The 23,271-nt window shown below is 46.8% G+C and overlaps 1 protein-coding gene across 1 annotated transcript in view; it reads right to left on the bottom strand.

The window, feature by feature from the left end:
- Positions 1-23,271, bottom strand: part of LOC146784513 (zinc metalloproteinase-disintegrin-like berythractivase) — a 2,362,040-nt gene that overhangs the window by 1,908,665 nt on the left and 430,104 nt on the right. The window contains exon 3 of the mRNA XM_085632969.1: positions 19,767-19,843. Within this exon, the coding sequence (XP_085489095.1) occupies positions 19,767-19,843 (77 nt within the window). The remainder of the gene's footprint in view (positions 1-19,766; positions 19,844-23,271) is intronic.

The raw sequence follows: 23,271 nt of genomic DNA on the forward strand, positions 1-23,271 counted from the left end.
CAAATCAGTATTATTGGCACGCATGAATTAATTTTTTGTAATTGGTGTCATAAGCAAACTTAGTTTATGTTTTGAATGTGAAATTCTTTTTGGATTTCTGCACGATTTGTATTGCATTGCCTTATGAGTAATTGTCTTTTCTTTTTCTTTTTTATCTTGTTGGTCCTTGCTGTGTCTGTACAGAGTAGGTGGTGGTGAGCCTAGCTGTTTTTGGCAAGTGGATGGTATTGTTTTGGAGTATATAGGTCTCTGTGATCAAGCCACATTTTGTTTATTACATACTTTCCAGTGTTTGTTGTTGTTGACTTGTTTTAAGTTACCTTTATTAGTCACGATTATGGCTAACCGCAGGATTACTGCTCAGCAGGTGGTTGGTATACTTTTCTAATCTTACTCTGACCACAATTTTGAGACTGACAGTGCATCTGAGGCAGAGGAGGAAGTGCAAGATTTTGACAGTGAGTTTCCTGTCCACGAGGAATCATCTGATGACGAAGTTACTCTCAGTGTGGATAAAGTTACTCGCAGTGCGGATGAAGTGCCCGTTTTAGAGGACACTGATGTGTTGATGGTGGAGCAAGAGGCGTCTGGATTACAGCCTGGGGCTGCAAGGCTTCTTATTGGAAGTGCTGGAATCTAGGTTGAGCCAAACGTGGTGCAGCCGGAATTGCCTGCCTTTAGTGGTGATGGAGGGTGTAGAGTGAATTGTGAATTTCTTTTGCCTATACAGTTTTTTCAGTTGTTTATAGATGATGTATTTTTGGCTGGGATTGTTGTTTAGTTAGTTAATTTGTATGCTAAGCAGTATTTGAGGGACAACAGTGCCAGACTTAGGCCCTGCTCTAGAGCTACCCGGTGCACTCCCACAAGTCTGGAAGAGATGACGTTTTTGGGTTTTACTTTTTTGATGCACCTGTCTTCATATTGGTCTACCACTCCCTTGATGGCAGAGGCCATATTTTCTGCAATTATGAGTCATGATCGGTATTTTCTTTTGCTTCAGATGGTGCATTTTGTTGATAATGCTTCGGCATTGCCAAAAGATCACCCTGATTGTTACCGTCTTTTTAAGATTCGGCTTGTCCTTGATCACTTTGTAGATCTATTTTCAGAGGCCTATGCTCCAGGGAAAGAAAAAGCGGTTGATGAGTCTTTGGTCCTGTTCAAGGGCCGTTTGGTTTTTAGGCAGTACATTCCTAGCAAGAGGACACATTGTAGAATTAAGATGTATATGTTGTCTGAGAGTAGCACAGGATATGTCTATATTTCAGGGTGTACACTGGTAGGGATTCCACTATTGACCCCCATGGTTGTCCATCTACTTTTGGAGTTTCAGAGAAAATTGTGTGGGAACTTGGTAGAGGACTTTTTAACAAAGGTATCCATGTGTAACTAGATAACGTCTAGACTAGTGTGCAATTGTTTAAGCAATTGTTCAAAGTGTACACTTTTGCTTGTGGCACAATACGTTCTAACCGTAAATTTTACCTAAAAGAGCTTGTTTGCTAAAAGTTTCAGAGGGGAAAGTGCAGTGCCTTGCGTACTGATGAACTGCTAGCTCTGAAATTTGTGGTATGGAGGGATGTCTACATGCTGACGACCATCCATGATGAAAGTACTTCACCTGTGACTGTTTAGGGTGAGGTTGCTGGAGTGTGCAAACCTGTGTGCATGGTAGACTACAGTAAGCACATGGGTGGTGTAGATAAAGTAGATCAGAGGTTGGAACCTTCACTGCTGTTCGTAAAGCTTACATTTGGTATAAAAAGTTGGCCATCCATCTCTTCAACTTAGCAACTTTTAATGCTTTTGTTGTGTTCAAGGAGTGTTCTCCAGCATTAAGGTTGACTTTTGTTCAATGTGTCTGTGATAGGCAGCCTTGTTGTAGTGGAACAGGCAAGTGTTCCTAGAGTTGGAGTGGTGGAGGTTGTGGCCAGATTGGAAGATCGCCACTTTCCTGAGTTAATTCCTCACACGCCCAAAATAAACAATCCCTGTAAGAGATGTAGAGTCTGTTTGCAAAGAGGTATATGGAAGGAGACTCGTATGCACTGTGCTGATTGTCCTTCTAATCCTGGGCTATGTGTGTCCACATATTTCAGATTGTATCACAGAGTTTCTGGGAGAAACCGCGAGTCTAATAGTGAACTGCCTTGTATTGTATTGTTTTATATTTATTGTTCTATTTCACGGTTGGCATTAGTATGATGTATTTAGTTACTGCTGTTATGTTTGTAGTAATAGTTTTGTATCTATTTCCAATTGGTTTATGTTTTCTTTCTTGTTAAAAACAAAATTTGATGACAGTGTCTGTGGACTGGCATTTGGCATGGCGGTGTGCGTGGACTGACGTTTGGCTGGTGGTGTGCATGCACTGGCATTAAGCTGGCAGTGTGCGTGGGCTAACAGTGTGCATGGACTGGCGTTGGGCTGGCGGTGGGCGTGGACTGGCATTTGGCTTGCGGTATGTGTGGACTGGGGCTTGGCTGGCGGTGTGCGTGGACTGGCGTGAGTAGTGACTTGCTGGTAGTCATTACACACACACTGCTAGCCAAATGCCACTGCTCACACTACGTCAACCGCCAACAGGTGTGATTGTTGTGTTAGTCTTGTGGGCATATGAAAGTGATGGGCCATTTAATGAGGCAGTCTGTTGATGTGAATGTTTTAATGTGCTGGGCCCGCTGCTGGCAGTGTGAATGGTCTAGTGTGTGTCACACACCTTTCATACAAAGGTGTGTGAATGGCCTGTAAAGATGATGGTCCCTCTGTGAATCAATGGTTCAGGTTTTTAATCTTTTAATTATTAACAGTGTACTTCCTTTTTGTGGAAACTCCTGTTAATAAAATTTTACGCTCAGACCCTTCACTCACCCTCTTGCCAAATCCAACCAGTATGTGTGTGTACAAAGTTTGAGATTTGCAAGGAATTCTGGGTAACAGAACCTGGCGAGAGCCACAGACGTCACCCCATCCTGGATTACCCTAGATGTCTACTTTTAAAAAATTTACAGGTTTGACAGGTTTCCCCAGGTGCCGGCTGAGCTAGGGTCCAAAATCCACAGCGAGACACATTGCGAGTAAAGGGTCCGTTTTCACTGGAAAAATGTGATGTGCCCACATTACGTTTTGGGTCGTTTACTGTCATGGGTACTAGGCCTACTCACACAAGTGAGGTGCCATTTTTATCGGGAGACTTGGAGAAATGCTGGGTGGGTGGAAGTTTGTGGCCCCGCAGATTTCAGAACTTTCCATCACAGAAATGTGAGGAAAATATGTTTTTTGACAAAGTTTGAGGTTTGAAAGGGATTCTGAGTAACAGAACCTAGTGAAAGCCACACAAGTCATCCCTTCCTGGATTCCCCAGGATGTCTAGTTTTAAAAAAGGTACAGGTTTGCTAAGTTTTCCTAGGTGCCGACTGAATTAAGGTCCGAAATCCACAGCTAGACACATTGAGAAAAAAGGGTCTGTTTTGAGTGGAAAAATGTTATGTGCCCACGTTGAGTTTTGTGCCGTTTCCTGTCACGGGCACTAAGCCTACCAACACAAGTGATGAACCATTTTTATTGGCTTATTTGGGGGAATGCTGAGTGGGTGGAAGTTTGTGACTCCCTGCAGATTCCAGAACTTTCCTTCACAGACATTTTAGGAAAAGGTGTTTTTTCTTTTTTTTTTTTTTTTTTACAAAGCTTGAGGTTTGCAAGGGATTCTTGATAACACAACCTGGTGAGAGCTACACAAGTCACCCAATCCTGGATTCCCCTGGATGTCTATTTTTAAAAAATTTACATGTTTGCTAGGTTCCCCCAGGTGCCGGCTGAGCTAGGGTTCAAAATCCACAGCTAGGCACATTGTGAAAACTTGGTCAGTTTTCTCCAGGAAAATATAATATGTCCATGTTGCGTTTAGGGCTGATTCCTGTCGCAGGCACTAAGACAACCCACACAACTGAGGTACCATGTTTATTGGGACACTTAAGGTATAACAGAATTGTATAACAAGTGTATTACCTATTGACTTTCTATGCATTTCTGCCTTCCAAACGTAATAGAATGTGTAAAAAAGAAGTCCCTTTGAAAAATGTCCTCTAATTTACATAAAAAGTAAGGGGTACCCACAATTTTGAAGATGTGCAAATAATTACTGCTTCTAAACTCTATATTTTGTTCCCATTTCAGGAATACATAGGTGTCCTTGATACCTATTTTTCACCAAATGAATTGCTATATACCGTGTACACAATAAAAACTCACTGCAAGGCGCTGCTGAGTTATTGGCTCTGGGTACCTCAGGTTCTTGGTGAACCTAAATGTCCTATATATCATCACAACCAGAAGGGTCCAGAAAACATAACGGTATATTGCTTTAAAAAATCTGCCATACTTAGAAGAAGTTATAGGTGAAAATATTGGCACAAATGGCTGCTTTTTTTCAACTCAATTTCAATTTATTTTTATTTCAACTGTTAGTTTCTATTGGAAAACATTGAAAGATCGACACAAATGACCCCTTGCTAAATTCAGAATTTTCTCTACTTTTCAGTAATGTATAGCTTTCCTGGATCCATTATTGCTTTCACAGCAATTTCTACCACTAACTGGAAGGAGGTCGACAGCACAAACAAAATTAAAAACAGGCTGTGTCACTGTAAAATACCAAAACTGTGTAGAACATTTTGGTTTTCTGACTAGTCTGCCTGTCCCTGAAAGCTGGAAAGATGGTGATTTCAGCACCACAAACCCTTTGTTGATATCATTTGAAAAGGAAATAACAGATACTTTCTTCTGCAGCACTTTTCCCCCATTTTTCCCCAAAAGGTAAAAATGGCTGTATTTTGGTTGACTGCTGGGTCCCCTTAGGAGAATCCACAAACCCTGGGTACCTTTAGAATCCTAAGGGTGCTGGAAGAAAATGACGCAAATGTGGCGTGGATACCTTATGTAGACAAAAAGTTACAGGAGCCTAAGCGCAAACTACCCCAAATAGCCAAAAAAGGCTTACCACCAGGGGGAGGCCTAGCAGCAAAGGGGTTAAAAATAAAAGGCTGTGTTGATGGATAGTTTTGACCAGGGGTTTAACAAAAACGTAAACAGGCAAGTTAGAGAGAGTTGATACTGTAACACCTCAGCAAAAGGCTCGGCATTACCAGCAACTTCTGCTGTGACTGGCTGGGAGATTTGGTGCTGGAAGAACATTTTGTCATATTAATTTCAATGTGTAAACGTTATTAAACCCAGGTTAATTAACCAGGGCACTGGCTCCCCGCAGAAATCGAAAAGACCTGGGTGTGAGGTGTACGTGTCACGACTACTGGCTTAAATTGAGCCTACAGTGCACATACACTGTCTGCAGGACCTGCTGTAATCAATAATACATTTTTTTCCAGCCTGCTACTTACCATTGGTTCATCCAATGTCGTTGTTATTTGCTGCCTCCTAACTCATTCGCTTTGCCATGCGTTACTTCCATTCAAGGCTGTGGCGCATCTGCAAATTATAGTTTCCTTACGCTTTCCTCCTTCACATGTTGTGTGGGAGAACTTTTATTTTTAATTGTTATTTTTCGCCGCCGCTTGTTAATAATTATAACCATACTTTAACTGTCAGCACCAGGCCTGTACCACGAGCTCCATGCTTTATGTTTTACTTTCTCTTTCGTGTGTCGTATTACTTCACGCGCTGCATCTTCCCAAGCACAGCCGAAGCTGTGTTGAGTTCACACCCCCTTCAACAGAACATTCTGTTTCGGCGCTTTCTCCCTGGCTCACCTATCGTTCCCACGGCTGGCTGCGCTCTCACGCGGAGGACCTTTCGGCACGCTCATTATATATATTTTTTTAATTTAATCCTCCAAGTAAGGTGTCTAACCATCTTTAAATGGTAAATTAAAACAAAATGGACAGCATGTCATGGTGCATTTGAACGTATATGTATTGAAACACGAACCCCTATGTGTATGTCACCACCCTGCTGCCAGACACTTTCCTAAAGTTCGCAGGATTCACATTATGAGTGTGGGTGTTTTTTTAAATACGTATTTTTATTTAATTATAGGTAGTACCTGTCACATGCTATAAATTCCATCCTGTATTTTACGATCCTTTTAAAATATTTGTTTTCATCCATTCACAATCGCTTACGTTAACATACTATAACAGCTTATAATATGATATATTGTACACTTTTTTTCTTTAAATAATCACTCCACTGCAACCAAAAAACATAAATATAAAACATTCCCATTCACTATATCAATGGCTCCAATTTCAACAAATGAGAGACCTATTGCATTGCAAATGCTTGTTTTAAAGAACAATCAGAAAATGGCGAATAGCCTTCAATAGGATGTTACATTTGTTTTAGGTTTAAAAGGGAAAAAAATGCTTTTTATATAGAAAAGTATATGTTTTCCTTTTTATATGAGATCCAGCATCCCGCAGGTGAACTGGACAATTCTGTGCTTATGATTAGCAATAGAGATACCCTGAATGAGAAAAATATGTAAAAACACAATCAAAATAATCAAGCAATATACTTCATGGGCTAATTATAGGTCTCGCTACTAAGCACTACAAATAGCACTTTAATTTAAATATTTTATTTACATTAAGTTGAAGAAAGGCAAGGGCAACACAGGTTGTTGCATATTTCCCCGTTAATATTTGTACGCTATAAGCCCTCAAAGTGTTTGTAGTCACTTTATTTAAATCAAGACATACAGTAATGGCGAATAGTTATATAACACTACATTGTAATCTCTGTGTATATTGCAGAGGGTTGCAGAAATGGAGGCAGCACATACTGCTTCCAGCTTCTCCTGATCGCAAAAAAAATGTAATAAATGTTTCAAAATAGTAGCAATACAGTAATCATGATTATTTACACAGCAAAACGTCTTTGTTGACTGTCTATCGTATAAATGTGTGAGAGCCAACAAGATGGCAGCCCTCAGAAACTTTTCTGGCCCACACTAACCAATTATAGGTACCCATGTTCTGACGATGCATCCCCATTTTTACTAGTATAAAAAAAAATATTAACCAATTGGTAAGTAGGTGTGGAATGTTAGATTTGTACGATGATTGAAAACTTCTAGTTGAGAGAGCGAAATGCACCAAACAATGAAAATACACTGAATGAAGCCAAGTGCCTTGTGCTTGCAACTTGCTGTGTACTTTTGATCAGCCGTTTTGGGGGAGTTTCTGAGAACCTTTTCTATGGGAATTCTCAAGCAAATAGTACTTCTGCAACGCTCCCTAAAAAAGTTCGCCATTTGAATTCCGCAACACATTGGAAAAAGAGGTGGCACTGCCTGAACTTATCTAGAAAAGTTTGGTATACATTGGTTGAGTAGGAGGCAAAGTTATTCTTGAGCCAAAATTGTCTGTTTTCTACAGAAACCACGTTTCAACCTTAACTAGATTGTTATGCACACTGCCACACATACAATTTAACAAACATATAATACATTAAAGTATGAAAATGACACCGGATCTCCCATATCTCCCACCTACCCAGGGGATTATCAGACCATTCCTCGGTCTTATTCAAACCCCGCATCCACTCTCATAAACCCCTCTTTAGGTGGCGTATGTCCCCATGGCACCCTCCCGATTCTGAATATCAGGAGACCTTAACCAGGGCGGTTTCGGACTACCTCGAATCCAACACAGCCTCGGCCCCATCAAAGGGTATTCTATGGGAATCTCTAAAAGCCACAATCCGCTGGGTGGATATAAGTTTCCGTGCCAATGAAAAGCGTAAACGTACAGGGCAATTAGCCGAATTAGGAAGTCGGCAGTCAGGCTTGGAAGCTCAGCTCATCATTGACTCATCCCTCCAACGTAATTCACTCCAGACACAACAACACATACAGCAACATCTTATTGTCGAGGCAAAGGAAATCTGTTTAGCGTCACAACACAGGATTTACCATTGTGGGGATAAATCCAGTAAAATGCTCCATAGGGTATGCCAGGCTGAGAAGTCTCCTGCAAATGTCCCAACACTCCGAGGAGTGGATGGCACCCTGTTCTTGTCCCCAGAGGCGGTTGACAGAGATTTCGCTCACTACTTCTCTTCACTGGAGGATTAAATTAAAAAAAAACTATATTGTGCATCAGGAAAAGCTGTCGGAGGCCCTGATCGCTGAATTTCTAAAAGACATTACTCCTCAAAGGGTCACGGATCATGTGCGGGATCAGCCTGATGCCCCTATTGCAGCAGACGAGCTCAGTGCAGCATTGGCTGATATGCACTCAGGTCGGGCCCCTGGACCCAACTGATTCCCTATGGAATTCCTTAGACTACACATGAACACACTGGGCCCGCACCTACTGGAGGCAATACATGAAGCCCTTGATCAACACGTGTTGCCTTGGGTTTGGCGACATGCTGAGATGATCCTGTTCCTGAAGCCCGGCCGCCCACCGGAGGATCCATCATCGTCTCAACCCATTTCTCTCATTAACTTTGAGCCCAAACTTTTGGGCAAAATCCTCGCTGACCGTCTGCGGGCCTGCGAGCAAGACCTGAGTCACCCGGATCAGTCCAGCTTCATGCCACATCGATCCACCTGTCACAACATCCGACGGGTTCATAATGCCATGTCAAAGGCCCCGGAACTGGGGTGCCCTGCGGCTATTCTATTGGCTGATATAGACAAGGAGTTCGACCCTCTTAGCTGGTCGTACCTTTTCCAACTCCTCGAAGCCATTAACTTTGGCCCGCGCTTCTTAGCCTACGTACGCCTGCTTTATACGGACCTAACAGCCTCGGTTTGGATCGCGCGGTATCAGTCAACCTCCTTCTCTATCTGGCCCGGCACGAGACAGGGTTGCCCCCTATCTCCGCTATTGTTTGTCCTAGCCATGGAACCCCTGGTGGATTGGCTACGCGGTGACCTGTAGATCAGAGGTTTCAAATGGTCACAGTCCCAATCTGATTGCATTGCGCTACACACGGACGATGTGCTGTTCTTTATGACCAACCCGTAGTTTTCGGGACCCCGAATCCTACAGATCCTCCAAGTGTTTGGTCAGACCACCGGGCTCAATACTAACCCCTCTAAAATCGGTACTATTCCCGTTATGTGGGAATCAGGGACGTGGAACCTGGGCAATGCAGTTGTCTCATGCGACCGCAGGTTTTAAATACTTGGGTATCTTCATGTTACTCTGTCCGAAGACCTTGTGGGCACACAACATCAACACGCTTATCACTAGTCTAAGGGATGAGATGACAATTCGGTCTCCCCTCCTGCTCTCGCTGTATGGGCACTCAGCAATTTTTAAAATGGTCTTACTACCCAGAATATTATACAGGTTGCAGAACTTCCCATATAATATACCACGTGCATGGTTCGCACAAGTCAACGCTATACATAACAAATTCCTATGGAGTGGTGGGGCAGTCTGGGTGGCGCGGAGTACGTGCACACAGTCAATGTACTGCGGAGGCATTGCAGCAGCGAATGTCTTTGCCTACTAAGCAGCCTCCCATCTATTAATCATAAACGAATGGTCGTATAGCTTGCCAACAGACCCCGCGTTCGCACTCAAGCATATGGCAATGGAGGGCACCCCCCTTATACAGCTCCTATATAGTACACAGAACTTGGACTTGCTACCCCCGCCAGTAGAACCGTCGTCCGGCTCTGGAGGTACACGGTCAGACAGATGGGGTGGCGAGGCTTTCTCACAGGCGACTGCACTGTGGCATGAACATATCTTTGCCCTGTGACTGCCCTATCGGCATTCCGTAAATGGGACCTTGTGGGCATATCCACTCTAGGAGATGTAATGCAGGGTACTACCCTAAAAATCGTTTCAACAACTACAGAAAGAGTTCCACTTGCACAAGACGTAATTTTACAAATATCTCAGTTAAGGCATGCACTCGCTCCCCTAATTCATCCACTCGAAACCCTTACCGAATTCCATCCCCTTGAAGGCCGCCTGCTGATGGGGGACCTAGGAGCGCATTAGATCAGTCAGATTTACCAAACACTGACCACCCACACCCGCACACCACTGCACAAGACTAAAAGGGCATGGCTAGTGGACATACCTGACCTGACCAAAGATGACTGGACTGAAGCCCTGGCTAGCCCCCGGGGCGCAGCGGTGACAGCACACTACCACTTCATACAATTTAAGTACATACATCGAATATATTTCACAAATCCCGTCTATGGAAGATGGGCTTAATCTAGTCCCCCATGTGTCTGAGATGCGAGGGGGTAGAGGGGCCTTTTATGCACATGGTCTAGAGCTGGGTCACATTGCAGCAGTTCTGGTGGAGGATTGCATCCTGCCTGGGCCGTGTCTAATTGTGGGATCTCCCATTCGACCCGAGACTGTTCCTTCTTCATAGCACCAATGAGATAGGTGGGAACCGGTACAAGCAACATTTGCTCTTTGTAGCCCTCACTCTCGCTAAGCACGACATCGCCCAGCTGTGGAAGGGAACATCCCTGCCGACAATTGGTGGGTGGAAAAAGGCCATTGAAAGATGCATGAGAGCAGAGATTGCGGTGTACCATGCCCGGGGCTGCCCACTGAAGCACAGGAACATGTGGTCCAGTTGGGCGATCTATCAGAGCATAGATTTACCCACCCCTACCATCCACGGACCCCTGATAAGTTTTGTTCTCCTACACATAATTGGCCACCGAGCAACCCGGACAAAGTATGATACCGTCTACACCTACAATCATTCAAACTTACTGAGCCTCGTGGGATCTGAGACTATCTCTGCCATGTTTTTTTTTGTTTTACTTGCAGGTTAAACAGGAGTTACAGTTCCATGTCTGAATTGGTACTCCTGACTTATTATGCCTTTAAAATGTATACAGAGGGCCACGGCCCATAATGTACAATGAAACTCAATAAAATATTTAGTTTAAAAAAAAGTATGAAAACAAGCGTTACCTGGCAGCTTGTTTTTTCGTTTTGTTATGGTTTTTACAAAATATTTATTGTTTGAGAAGCGGCTGGGTGCTCAAAAATCTAATGAAAACAGTGACAAAAAGGGAAAAAAAACTTTGAATGGTAAAGCACAAATTGCCATAGTAGTCGCTGGCACAGATGGGAACTGCTTTGTGTGCGCATGTTCGCCTTGTGAAATGCAAGACTGCTGTCACTCACTTTGATGTTAGTCAACTGCTAAAGTGAGCTGTTTTCTTGCCCCATGATGCGTGCTGAAGTGGGAAGAAGAACAATGTGAATGACACAATAACAGACCAATAAATGAGGGGGGCGTGGCTACGGCTGAAATGGCGGCAGACGTGTACGGGTAGATCTCTGAAGGAGGCTCCCCTGGCAAGGCTGACAACTCCGGGCAAAGCTGTGGGTAAAGACACTACTACGGTGGAGTGCACGCGGAGAGTCATCCCGGTGTAGCGACATCGCTCTGGACTCGCCCAGGCCCCGCTGAGCATCATCTGACTGGCGAGGCCTCTTGCTGCATAGGCCCGGTGAGGACGACCTTCACTAAGCGAGCCCGGGGTCCGGCTCTGCCAACAGGGCCGAGAGGAATGGTGCAGTTGCCGAGAACGGCTGGCGACTGCCTCTGGCTCCTACACTGATGCCTGCCGCTGTGTGGTGAGCTGTGGTGGGGGACCAGGCCGCGCTGCCCACCTACCTTTGCGGGTGCAGGCCGAACGTATCCGCTGCTCGCCTCGCTGCGGAAGTGGGGCTGTGAGAGGCGGCGAGGACCGGATCTTGGGGGGGGGGGGGGGTGTTGGGGGGCGCCGCTCTGGCCGCGGAGCTGATGTGCATAGCCTCCGGCCCCCCCAATGTGATGCTGTGGACGCTCGACCTCCAGCCGCCCGGACCTACACTGTCGACGGAGCGCGAGGGCTGGCTGGAGCTATCTACGGGATCCCAGACCTGGCCTCTGCCCAGCTAGGCACCCGATGACTGCGGCGGCTGCAGGGCAGTGAAATGCGCAGATCCTGTTTGGCCCCGCTGAACTGCTGATATTCGGGGGGCGCGACCGGGGAGAGTGCCCCCCCTCCTCCTCCTCCAGCTGCTGGGCCGAGTGTGGTTGCTACCTGATCGGCCTGGCTGTTGCTGCCGCCGGGGCAGGGTCGCTGGGGTTGTGCCCCCCGCTGGCGGACCTCGGCAGGTGACGGGTCGTCGCCTCTCGACCTCCTGGTGTATCATTAAAGGTGAGGGAAGGACTGCGACAGAGGCGCACTGTGTGGATCCATGCGCTTGCTGCCTCCCGGGCTACACGCGCCACTACCCTGGAGCTTCCTTCGCCCACTGTGTGGACGGCGGAGACACCACGAGACTGCTACCCTACAGGGTCGCTGCTGTGCTGGAGCTGAGGCACGGTCTTGAGCCCCGGGCTGCCGTCGCATGGGGCTTCCTGGCTTCCTCCCACCGGCCGCTGCACAGCTGAAGTGAACACAACACCACGTGGACATACCGCACCTGTCGCATCTTGTGCGCTCTGCCTGGGTGGTTTTCCGGTTGCAGCTTGTTTAATCCGCCACTGATCCTGGCCCACCTTGACATTGCTGTACCCGCACCTACCGGGATCTAGGAGGCTGTGCGCTGCAGTTCCAGACTGAGGAGTGGGGAGAGTTCAGGAGAGTGGACTGCAGGACCTCATTGTCTGGATCAAGAACTGTAGAGCATCTGCTGACTGTGGCCTGCTGGCACAGAAGAAGGGTACATAGTGGCACACACATCCTGGTGATGCTGCGCAGGGCTCTCCCTGGGTGCGAGAGAGGTAAAGGTGAACAGAACCCGCACCTGATGTCGGGCGGTACCCGAGCACGGACCGGAAAGGGCAGAGAGCGAGCCAAACCGACGCCATCCAAGCCCCAATCGGATAAAATGGCGAAGCAGGGGTCGGCGGATCAGACCGCAAGCAAGCTGGATGCGGTACTTGCCGCAGTGGAACGCCTGGAGGGCACTATCAACCGCACCCGCACCTCCCTGGAATCCAAAATAGATAAGGTGGCTATCGATCTTACACATCTGAACGCAGATCACCGGAAACTAGCGGACCGCACCACCACGTTGGAATCTACGCTCGCTGACATCAAACCGCAGGTGGTACAGTCGGATAAACAAGTGCAAGAATTACTGAGCCGAGTGGAGTTCCTGGAGAATAGAGCGGAGGATGCCGAAGGAAGAGCGCGACGCAACAATGTCCGCATAGTGGGTGTGCTGGAAAAATGGGAAGGACAAGTACCTGCCCTGCACATGGAGACCTGGCTCAGAGATCTACTGCCAGAGGGGTCCCTCTCACCACACTTTGTCATAGAGCGTGCCCACAGGGTCCCGGCGAGACCCCTTCCTGTGGGATCGAACCCACGGCCTATACTTCTTCGGATTCTTAACTACCGGGACCGAGATACCATTTTGCAGGAGACCAGGAAACTCCAGGATATACGCATAGACAACCACAAAGTAATGCTCCTCCCAGACTACACCATCTAGGTACAGCGCCAGAGATCCTCGTTCATGGCAGTGAAAAGGCGTCTGAGGCAAAATGACTTGAAATTTTCCCAGTTGTTCCCTACGCGACTGTGGGTGGTGGCCAACGAAAAAACACACTTTTTCAACACACCGGAAGAGGCAGAAGACTGGCTGTATACATTCACTGATGCGGGGCCCGAGACAAATCTGCAACTGCACCGCTGCCTAAGCTGAAAGGCCCTTTCCACCGCAGGTGTAGGGAGCGCAGGACTATGAGACTGGGGATACCATCCTCGCCACAGATGGGCCCACACCCGGAACTGATCCTAAGCGGGCAGCGCGACGCTTGCAAACGGCGGCAGAGATCAGCAGGTCACCAAGAACCGAGGAAGCATCCAAGTCCAGCCAACAAGACGACGAACGGATCTATGGCCTGCAGAATACGCAAGACTCCACCGCACTACCGGATGTCACCCCACAGACGGAGCACTTGATAGCATAAACGCAGCAGGGTCCTGTCTTTGTCAGGACTATGGACCGAGGTATTGGGGTACATGGGTGGGGGCGAACTGCTGTTGGAAAGATAGACATTTAAGACGCAAGCCTTCATGACCCTATACTGTTCATTTATTGCTGGGATCACTGATGTGCTTCGGGAGGGAGGTAGCGGGACCCAAGTATATATATATTGTCCCTGCCCTGTGGGCATCTAGGCGCATGACCCAACTGGAGTGTGCTCCTGAGCCATCGTACGTAGTTTGTCACATCCATATTGTATTTTTCCTGTGTATGGGGAGCCCCTGAAATGCTATACAAGGTGTTTGTATACTAACGTAGAGTAGTCCACAGTACACCCCCCGGATTGATCTGACTGTTATCTCCAGTTGGAGGTTTGGACGATTGCTGGTTGCAATATCGCCCTTTTGGTATTATCAATGATTATGTTTTTATTGGAATTTTACGTCGAGACATCATTTGTTACGAGGGGTTTTATGCAAGGCCATGGGCTGCGAGCCAGAGAGTTAGATAAGTTGTACGATGCTCAGTTCTATTCAATATATATGGCTGTGGGGCTGCAACAGACACAAGTTTACTTGACGCATTGGGGGGGATTATGTCTTCCTTTAAGATAGGTACATGGAATGTGAGGGGCATGCATTCGCCGTCGCGTAGATATCAGATCTACTCGTACCTAAAGCGGCACCATGTCCAAATTGCCTTGCTGCAGGAGACTCACGTGGCCAAATCAGAGATACAACACTTACGCCGTCGCTGGCACGGCCAGTTATTCGCCACAGGGTACTCAGCATTTGCACGAGGTGCACTAATCTGGGTGAGGGCAGGGGTTCCATTCACGATCACAACGTCACTGGTTGATGCGGAGGGGAGGTATGTAATAGTCAGGGGCGCACTAGATGGCCGTCAAATAGTGCTTGCATCGATATACGCTCCCAATACAGAACAGGCTGCATTCCTCGATAAATTAACACATATTCTTGCGCCATGGCATGACATCCCCTTGCTTTTGGGGGGCGACAATAATAGCGTCCTTGATGTGTCACTGGACCGCTCTTTCCTGCCCCTCCCAGGTACAAGCACGCACCACGCTATGAAAGCCTTGGCTAATTGGGCTGTATATTGGCATCTGAAGGATGCCTGGAGACACCGTCATCCTCAAGACAGGGTATATTCTTATTACTCAGAAGCCCATGACCTGCACGTGCGACTAGACCGGTATATGCTCTCGGAGGAATTGCTCCCCCATATATCGGCGGTTTACTATTTAGGCCGGACGCACTCTGACCATAACCCGCATGTTTTGGAGATGTTATGAGAGCGCCCCCGCCCGCCCGCCGATCCCGACCTGGCGGCTGCAGCCAGACCTTTTATTGGATGCGCCCTTCAGGGACCTACTGGCAGCCAATATCCCCCGGTATTTTGAGGAAAATACCAGTACGGCCACGACACCTTTGGTGGAGTGGGACGCGTTTAAAGTTGTGATAAGGGGGGACTGTTTTGGTGCGCAGGCAGGCATGCGGCGACAGTTGGAAGCAGATCTTACGCGCCTCGAAACTGACTTGCTTCGGAGGGAGGGAATGGCGTTGGAGGGTGACACTGACCCTTTGGAACATTTTAGAGACGAACATTCTAGACTACTAGAGCGTCTCCGAAAATAAATTATGCAGCACATTCAGCGCGCACCCATCACATGGGAGACAAACCTGGTAGGCTGCTGTCGTGGCTGATACGGCAAGACATGGCTGCTGCACCCGTGACAGCGATACAAAATACTCAAGGAGTTATAGTGCACACTCAGGAAAGATATACACCGCGCTTTTGAAGATCACTACTCCACAGTATATAGATCTTGCTTGACGGCTACGGATGTACAGGATTTCTTGTCCACACTGACGCTGAAGCAACTCACGGACTGTCAGCAGGGAGAAGTGGGTGCTCCTCTTTTGCCGGAGGAAATAAGGGATAGTATATACTCGCTATTGAATGGCAAGGCTCCGGGTCCGGGTGGACTGCCGGCCGAATTCTATAAGGCATATTCAGTGGTGCTGGTACCAGAGCTGTTGCAAATATACAAGGCAGCGCTGGAATATTCAACGCTCACCCCCACACAAAATGAGGCGACATTGGTTTCTCTTTTGAAGCCAGGCAGGAACCCTGACCTCCTGGGATCTTATCGACCACTGGCCCTGCTCAACACAGACTACAAAATCCTTGCCTCGCCCCTCGCTAAACGTCTTGCCCCGTTCGTGCCAACTCTGGTGCATGCCGACCAGAATGGGTTTGTACCCACTAGAAGCACCTCCTTAAATATTTGAAGATTGTTCCGGATCCAGAAGTATGCCACGGAGAACTGGCCCAGGTCTGGATGTCTGGTTCTGGACCTGGAAAAAGCTTTTGATTCACTGGAGTGGCCCTATCTTGCCGCGGTTTTACGTAAATATGAGCTGGGGGATGATTATCTACAGCTGGTGCAATTGCTATACCAACGGCCCACAGTACGAGTTTGCACGGGCACGCTCCTGTCAGATGCAATTAGGGTGAGGCGAGGGACCAGACAGGGATGCCCTCTGTCCCCGTTGCTTTTTTCCCTGGCGATGGAACCGTTAGCGGCTCTCCTCCGAGAAGGTGGCGCGGAATGGGGCATCCCCTTGAGTGAGGGACTACACACAGTGTCCCTATATGCGGACGACCTGTTATTGTATATACGAGATCTACATGCTGTGCCGTCGGAGATATCAGCACTGTTCGGTTGATTTGAGGCGGTCTCGGGTCTCAGGGTAAACTGGGCCAAATCAGGTGCATACTCTTTCTGTGAGGATGTAGCCGCAGCCGATATAATCATTAATGGAACTACACTCCATTGGTATCCGACCACGTTCAGATACCTAGGAATATACATATACAGGTCCCAGACAGATATTCTGGAAGGAAATCTGGTCCGAGCCGTCTCCTCCGTCAGAGCACAGATGAAATTCTGGAAGTCCTTGCCGCTCAATGTGATGGGCCGTGTCACCCTAACCAAATGATAGTACTACCCAGGTTATTATATTATTTTGCTAATCTACCAGTGTATGTCCCAGTGAAGCTATTCAGGGAATTAGAAGGGATGTGCGGGGCGACCTAGGATAGCACTGCAGAAACTATATTATATGCACCCCCGGAAAGTGGCGGTGTAGCAGTCCCTCACCTGGAACTATATTATTTAGCGGCGCAATTACAGTGTGTCGCGAAGTGGCTCAGTGGCAAGAACCTGATGGATACGGCACCTGGGGACACGGTCTGGACGCAGGCCCAGATCTGTGGGTTGTTTAACCCTCTAGGAAGAATCCCTTGCCCAACACAAATGGATGTCGAGCTGGCTCACAGATGTTTCAGGAGAAGCCTTCACCTCACAAAAGACACGATCCCATACGACCCTGTACTATCACTTCTTGGGACACCCAGGGGCAGTGACCCTATAACAGACACGATGCTGACGCCCTGGGTTGCGGTGGGTGTGGAGACAATTGGAGACCTGTACGTGGACAGTGCCCTACTATCTTTCGCCACACTGACGGCAGACAGTGGATTGCCAGCGGGCCAGTTCCTCTTGCACGCAGCCATTATGCGAACATTCACACAACAGTGGGGTGACATGGCCGCCGAGCCGCCGACACACCAGTTAATACAGTACCTACACGTAATGGGGGAGGGCTTCCATGTGATACATTGGCTGGTACAGGCTCTACTCATTCATGTATTGAAGCCATTGCAAAGACTCCGCACACACTGGACAGAAGACAGGGGCCGTCCTTGGTCGGATAAAGAGTGGGAACGTGTCATAGCTAGTGCCACGCACATACCGCGGAACTCATGATTTAAACTAATACAAACTTACATTTTACATAGGGCGTACCTTTCACCAGACAAAATTAATAAATATTTCAATGTCAATACATCCGAATGCCCGAGGTGTCATCTCCTAGGTGCTGATCTATTACATATGTTGTGGTCCTGCCCCCTGCTTCTACCCTACTGGCGCACGATATTGGTAACGCTAGCCAACTGAGATACCCTCCACATGGGAGGTTTGCATTTTGGGGCTTTGCAAGAGAACTAAGGCCAATAAGGCGTTCTCCAGGTTTCGGGACCTGGGCCTCATAACTGCGAAGCGCCTCATAACTAAAAGGTGGAAGCACAAGGATCCACCAGAAGTATCACACTGGGTGAAATCTCTTGAGGTCTGGGCACGGGCGGAGGGTACCATCCTCCACAGGGAAGAAACGGCAGGGCTACGAAAATATCCTATTGCACAGTCTTGGAACGAAATGCTAAGAAATCTCACACACCCTCCGGCAGCGCCGCAGTCGCCTCCAGCGCACCAGGCAAGACCTGACGCCTAAAGAACCTCCAGGTCGCCGACACCACGCTGACTTTACATGCCACCCTAATAGTAGTCACTAGACTAGGCAGGAACCTCACATTTCCCCCCACCCCCAAGAAAAAAAAGAATATGAAAATAAGAAAGGGGAAAAGAAAAACGCCATGTGAAAGCAGCTCCTGAAGCGCATCACTTCCACACACATGCCCTCATATGGAACGTTAGCATAGCAGCCCACACATCATACTTGCACGCTGGTCCGGCCCCGACTCCACCTGAAAGGTACTCCAAACACCGGTATCATACGCCCTCGGTTAACTGATGTCTCCACTTTTTTTTTTTTTCTTGCTTAATATTATTAGTTATTATTGTTGGATGAGGTTGAATTGTTGTTGCACAGAAAGGGGGAAAACAAAAACTAAACAAATGTATATATATCTAATGCATAGACTTGACGCTGGAACGCCCATTGATCTATTTACCCATAACACGTTGTATGATGTAATTCCAGAGTTGGATTTTATGGCGAAATGTACTTATCAGCACGCACTGATGTTCTTGCAAACCGCCCTCGCTGGCATGGAGAGGTGTGCTTAGTGCCTTCCTCCTGGTCCTCCATTGGAGATAACGGAGTATGCGGGCTGCAGGAGCCCGAGGGGACTTGTATACGTAAATGTAAACCCCACGCCCTAGGCATGGCTGATAATGAAGTAAACAGACGGTAATATTTTGATTTATATGCAAAGTGTTCAGGAACAAGCGATGTCGTTGAAATATTGATGTGTACACCTGCCTGTGGACTAATGTACCAGAAAAGATAAAATGCAATGAAGATATTTTTTTAAAAAACAGACCAATGAATGAGAGGACTGGCTGAAAGCCTGTACAAGTATATTATAAATATAATTTTAGTGAAATAAAAAGACTGGCTGAGGCTAGAACTAAAACAAAGCAGTCAGACAGTGCAGCTACTTCAATATAATGAATGTGACACAAAGCCTAAGCACAGTGAAATTCCACAATTAATGATACCTTAACTCCCCCACCCCACATGAAGAGTTAATAAGAGAGCCAGTGTAGGGATCACTATAAGGGAGTCTGAATGACTGAGCGTCCAAGTCCTGTGAGTCTGAGGTTAAGTGAGCAAGTGTGCAATCAATACTTTTTAAATGCCTTGTTGATAAGATACAGTATGTGTAGCTGTGATATGATGCATTTTAAAGTGGAATCATTTGTATTTTTAGGAGGATTCTAAGTTTGGTTTTGTATGGTGATGTTCCATTTGTTTTGAACCTATTAAAAATGTGATTTCATCGCTCGTAACTGAAGGTTTTCTGAATTGTCACTTTCTTTGCGCCAGTGAATCGCTGAAAAAACTACAACATGAATTCACCTTGCTCTCCATAAAAGCAGAATGAAAGCTTGGCAAAGCAAATAGAAAAAAAACTCACTTATTTCTCTTAAGGTGCATCACCACGTCTTCTCCGTGAACTTTAAATCCATACTGCACTTCATCTGGATACTGCACCTGCAAATATGAAATACAACTTCTTTTAAAGCGCAGATTCAGACCTGCTCTCATCTGATCAACTATCACTCGCTAAAACATCTTAATACTAAGTTCCCAAACCTAGTGTAAACTAAGAAAATTACGATGTGTGCAATATTCTCACAATCCTACCTTTCGTTCAGTTTATTAGGTCAAGTCTGAGCCAGCGCGCAGGAGCTGCTCTGGCCCATATTTTTCATTGGCTTGTGTCTTTGTCCTTTGTAAAAGCTAACTTCTGATTTCTTAATAGGCTTGTTAGTCCCTATTTAGTACGGCCATGTCATTATTTGTATCCTCCAATGGCTACTGGCCCCTTTACTTAGGTTGTTACACAGTACGTGTTATTTAGTCTTGTAAGAACTATTTTCTCTATTGAGTTTCTCATTAGTAATCATGCTCAGTGCTTCACTTCCCGCGCTACATCACACACCATGGCAGCCACGCGCCTTTAATTTTATCGGCACGGCGCCAGCAGCGTCTTGTACATATGGCATTCAAGGTCCCTCCCCGCAGCCCAGGCTTTTGAGTCGCTGCTGCAAAACTCCCCAGCAGACAGGTCGCAAACAAAGCAGGCTGTTTGAAATGGCTTCCACCGCTGCCTGCAACTGAAGCGCTTTCACTTTCACAAGCGCTTTTATATTTACAGCAGGGTGCCCGCAGCCTTTTACAGTGAAGCTCTCTCACTGAGCACAAGAAGTGTGAGCTAGCTTTCCTTTCTATGGTACAGCTAACAAAGCAGGCTGTTTGAAATGGCTTCCGTCCGCTGCCTGCAACTGAAGCGCTTTCACAAGCGCTTTTAATTTTACAGCAGGGCGCCCGCAGCTTTTTACACTGAAATTCTCTCACCGAGTACAAGAAGCGGGAGCTTGCTTTCCTATCTATGGTACAGCTAGTCGTATCACTGATGTGGAGTGAGAACCTTATAACGGTTTTTGGAGTTCTATTTAAAAGTTAGAAACTAAAGACTGATTTTATGCAGGCAATGCCCGAAATGGCTTCTGCCCGCTGCCATCGCTTGAAAAACGCCAGGTTCCCGACAAAGCTTTCTTAAGTGTGTTTGTACCATGGCATATTAATAACACGTGCAAATTCAATGGCCAACTCCAGGAGAGCTGTTTTCCAGTTGTTCCGGGTTGTGGGAATTCTCCTCAGACAGGTCTCTGAGAAACAGCAAGCAGTGCTGGGAATGAAAAGAACCCGTAGCCGGGCCACTGACTGCTGTGCATTTGTTCATTCACTTAAACACTGAGGCATGCCTTAGCTCTGGTAATCAGCAGGCTGTGCATAGACTCTACAACGCTTCATTTGAAGGGTATGTCTATTATCATGTTACGAAGAGTATGGAGTTTAGGAAGCTAAGCACAATTTTCTGCAAAGTGGCCTTGCACCTTTTATTTTCAAACCCTTATTTTACAAAACAAATACTAACCATTCTGAGGAGCTCCCAAGTCCCAATTCTTCACTTTAATTGATCTACATCCCGTAGTCTGTTTTGGTTCGAACCCGACAATAAGCAAAATAACAGAGAGGTATGGACTCTGTACTGAGCAGGCAGTTCACCCTGCGCAGCAAAAGTACAAGGGGGAATATTTCGGAAGACACTGAAGTAAAATCATATTTTCCTTTATTAAGTGTTAAAGTGTTTGAGATAAGTGTTGAATTCTTATCTACATCTTGACTGGCAAGAAACCTCCACTTAACACAATAAAAGAGAAAACAAAATTGTGTTAAGTACGGAGGGATAAAAAATTACATTGAAAATAAAAGGAGATGAGACATAATACCTGTTTCATTTCGTAGGCGCGGACTTGGATTTTAGTACATTTTAGCTGTTGCTGCCACGGAGGAGCTTACAGGACAATTTGTATAGCGCTGCACACCTCCCTGGGCTTTCAACGTTGCCGGGACTGCGAGGACCAGGGTGCTTTGGAACGTATTGCAACACTGCACCTGGTTCCTCTTCCAGGCCCCTCCTCTTCCCATTATTTAATCCACGCCCATCATCGCGTAAGCGGGACGCGAGCGGGACGAAGACCGGGGCGAAGCCCGGGCAAAGGGCGGGCCCGTTCAAGCACGGTCAAGACCGGACCGGGCCCCGTCTCTTGGTCTTCTACTTCTGCTGTTTCCCGTGGTGTAAGTCGACCCCTATCATGGATAGTCGAGGTAAACTTTCAAGAGTACAACCCTATGTAGCCGGTACCTTGGACAATTTTATCATTAGGGCGAACTCCGTTGTCCAAAGCGAATTGAATATGTTAGAAAGGCGCTTATCTGATGGAATTAATAGCACCAGGAGGTCTTCGTTGGGCTTACTTGCTTCTGTCAGGTCCCCATCGAATTTGGATGATTCAAACACAGCTCTCTTGGATACTATTGATCAAACAATTGAATCGGTTTTACATGATCTCAGGTCCAGTACTTCTACAGGCAGAGACATACTACAACCTATTCCCGAGACTATACCCCCCCAAAGGCTTGAAATATCATCGGACTCAATTACGTGCCATGCCCATTTGACACAGCAGGGGGCAGTTCCCAAAAGAAAACGCGAGGAGTATTCTAAACGAGGGAAAAAAGCGAGATTGGACCCCTCCCACAACACTGCCCCAAACACTTTGATTATAACCCCTACTAGGCCACCTACAATTAATAGGGTAACATCCAATATATCCCCAGTGAAAACCCCCTGCCAATCTGAGTCCCTGTTCCATGCCTTAGATCGGGGTGAAGGCTCTGAATGGGGAAATCATTCCCTCATAGATACATTAAATAATGTCCTTAAGGGATATTTCACTACGATGATGGCTAGGTTTGACGCTATCGATGCAAGACTCAAAGATATAGAAAGGGCTATCTCAGATACAGCTAACCCACTGGGGAGTGGAGGCAAAACTCATAATGCATCTGTGAAGAGCACGAGTAATCCCCAACCCCCTTCTCTTCCCCCACTTGCAGCTCCGACAACTCTCCTTCCCAGAACGGTTCCTATTTTATCTAGCGCTCCACCCCCTACCTCTAACTCTTCCTCTTCTAATATTCCCATCCCCTTACCTGCCCAATGTCATCCACCTACCCCAACTAGAAATCCTAATGGAGCTCCTAGACTAAATCATATAGAAGCAGGGGGAACCTCTAGGGTCCCTGGTAACCGTACTCGTGAAGAAGTGGCTGGTCTCAGTTGGAAAAATGTGATCAATCTTCCACCTGAAGCAGCGCCATATGTTATTATCTTAAGTGGTGTCCCAGAGCTTATTAATCCCGACTCAGAGACCTATGCTTCTCTCAAAAACAAAGTGATCAGCTGGCTTAACACACACAGGTCTCTCCCCCCAAATATAAGCTCTGAGGTTCTAATGGTCAGGAGGGTTTCTTGGTTGGGAAGTACTATAAAGAAAATTAAGGGTGAC

The sequence above is a fragment of the Triturus cristatus genome, chromosome 11 (genome assembly GCF_964204655.1).
Source record: "Triturus cristatus chromosome 11, aTriCri1.1, whole genome shotgun sequence".
Taxonomy (NCBI): domain Eukaryota; kingdom Metazoa; phylum Chordata; class Amphibia; order Caudata; family Salamandridae; genus Triturus; species Triturus cristatus.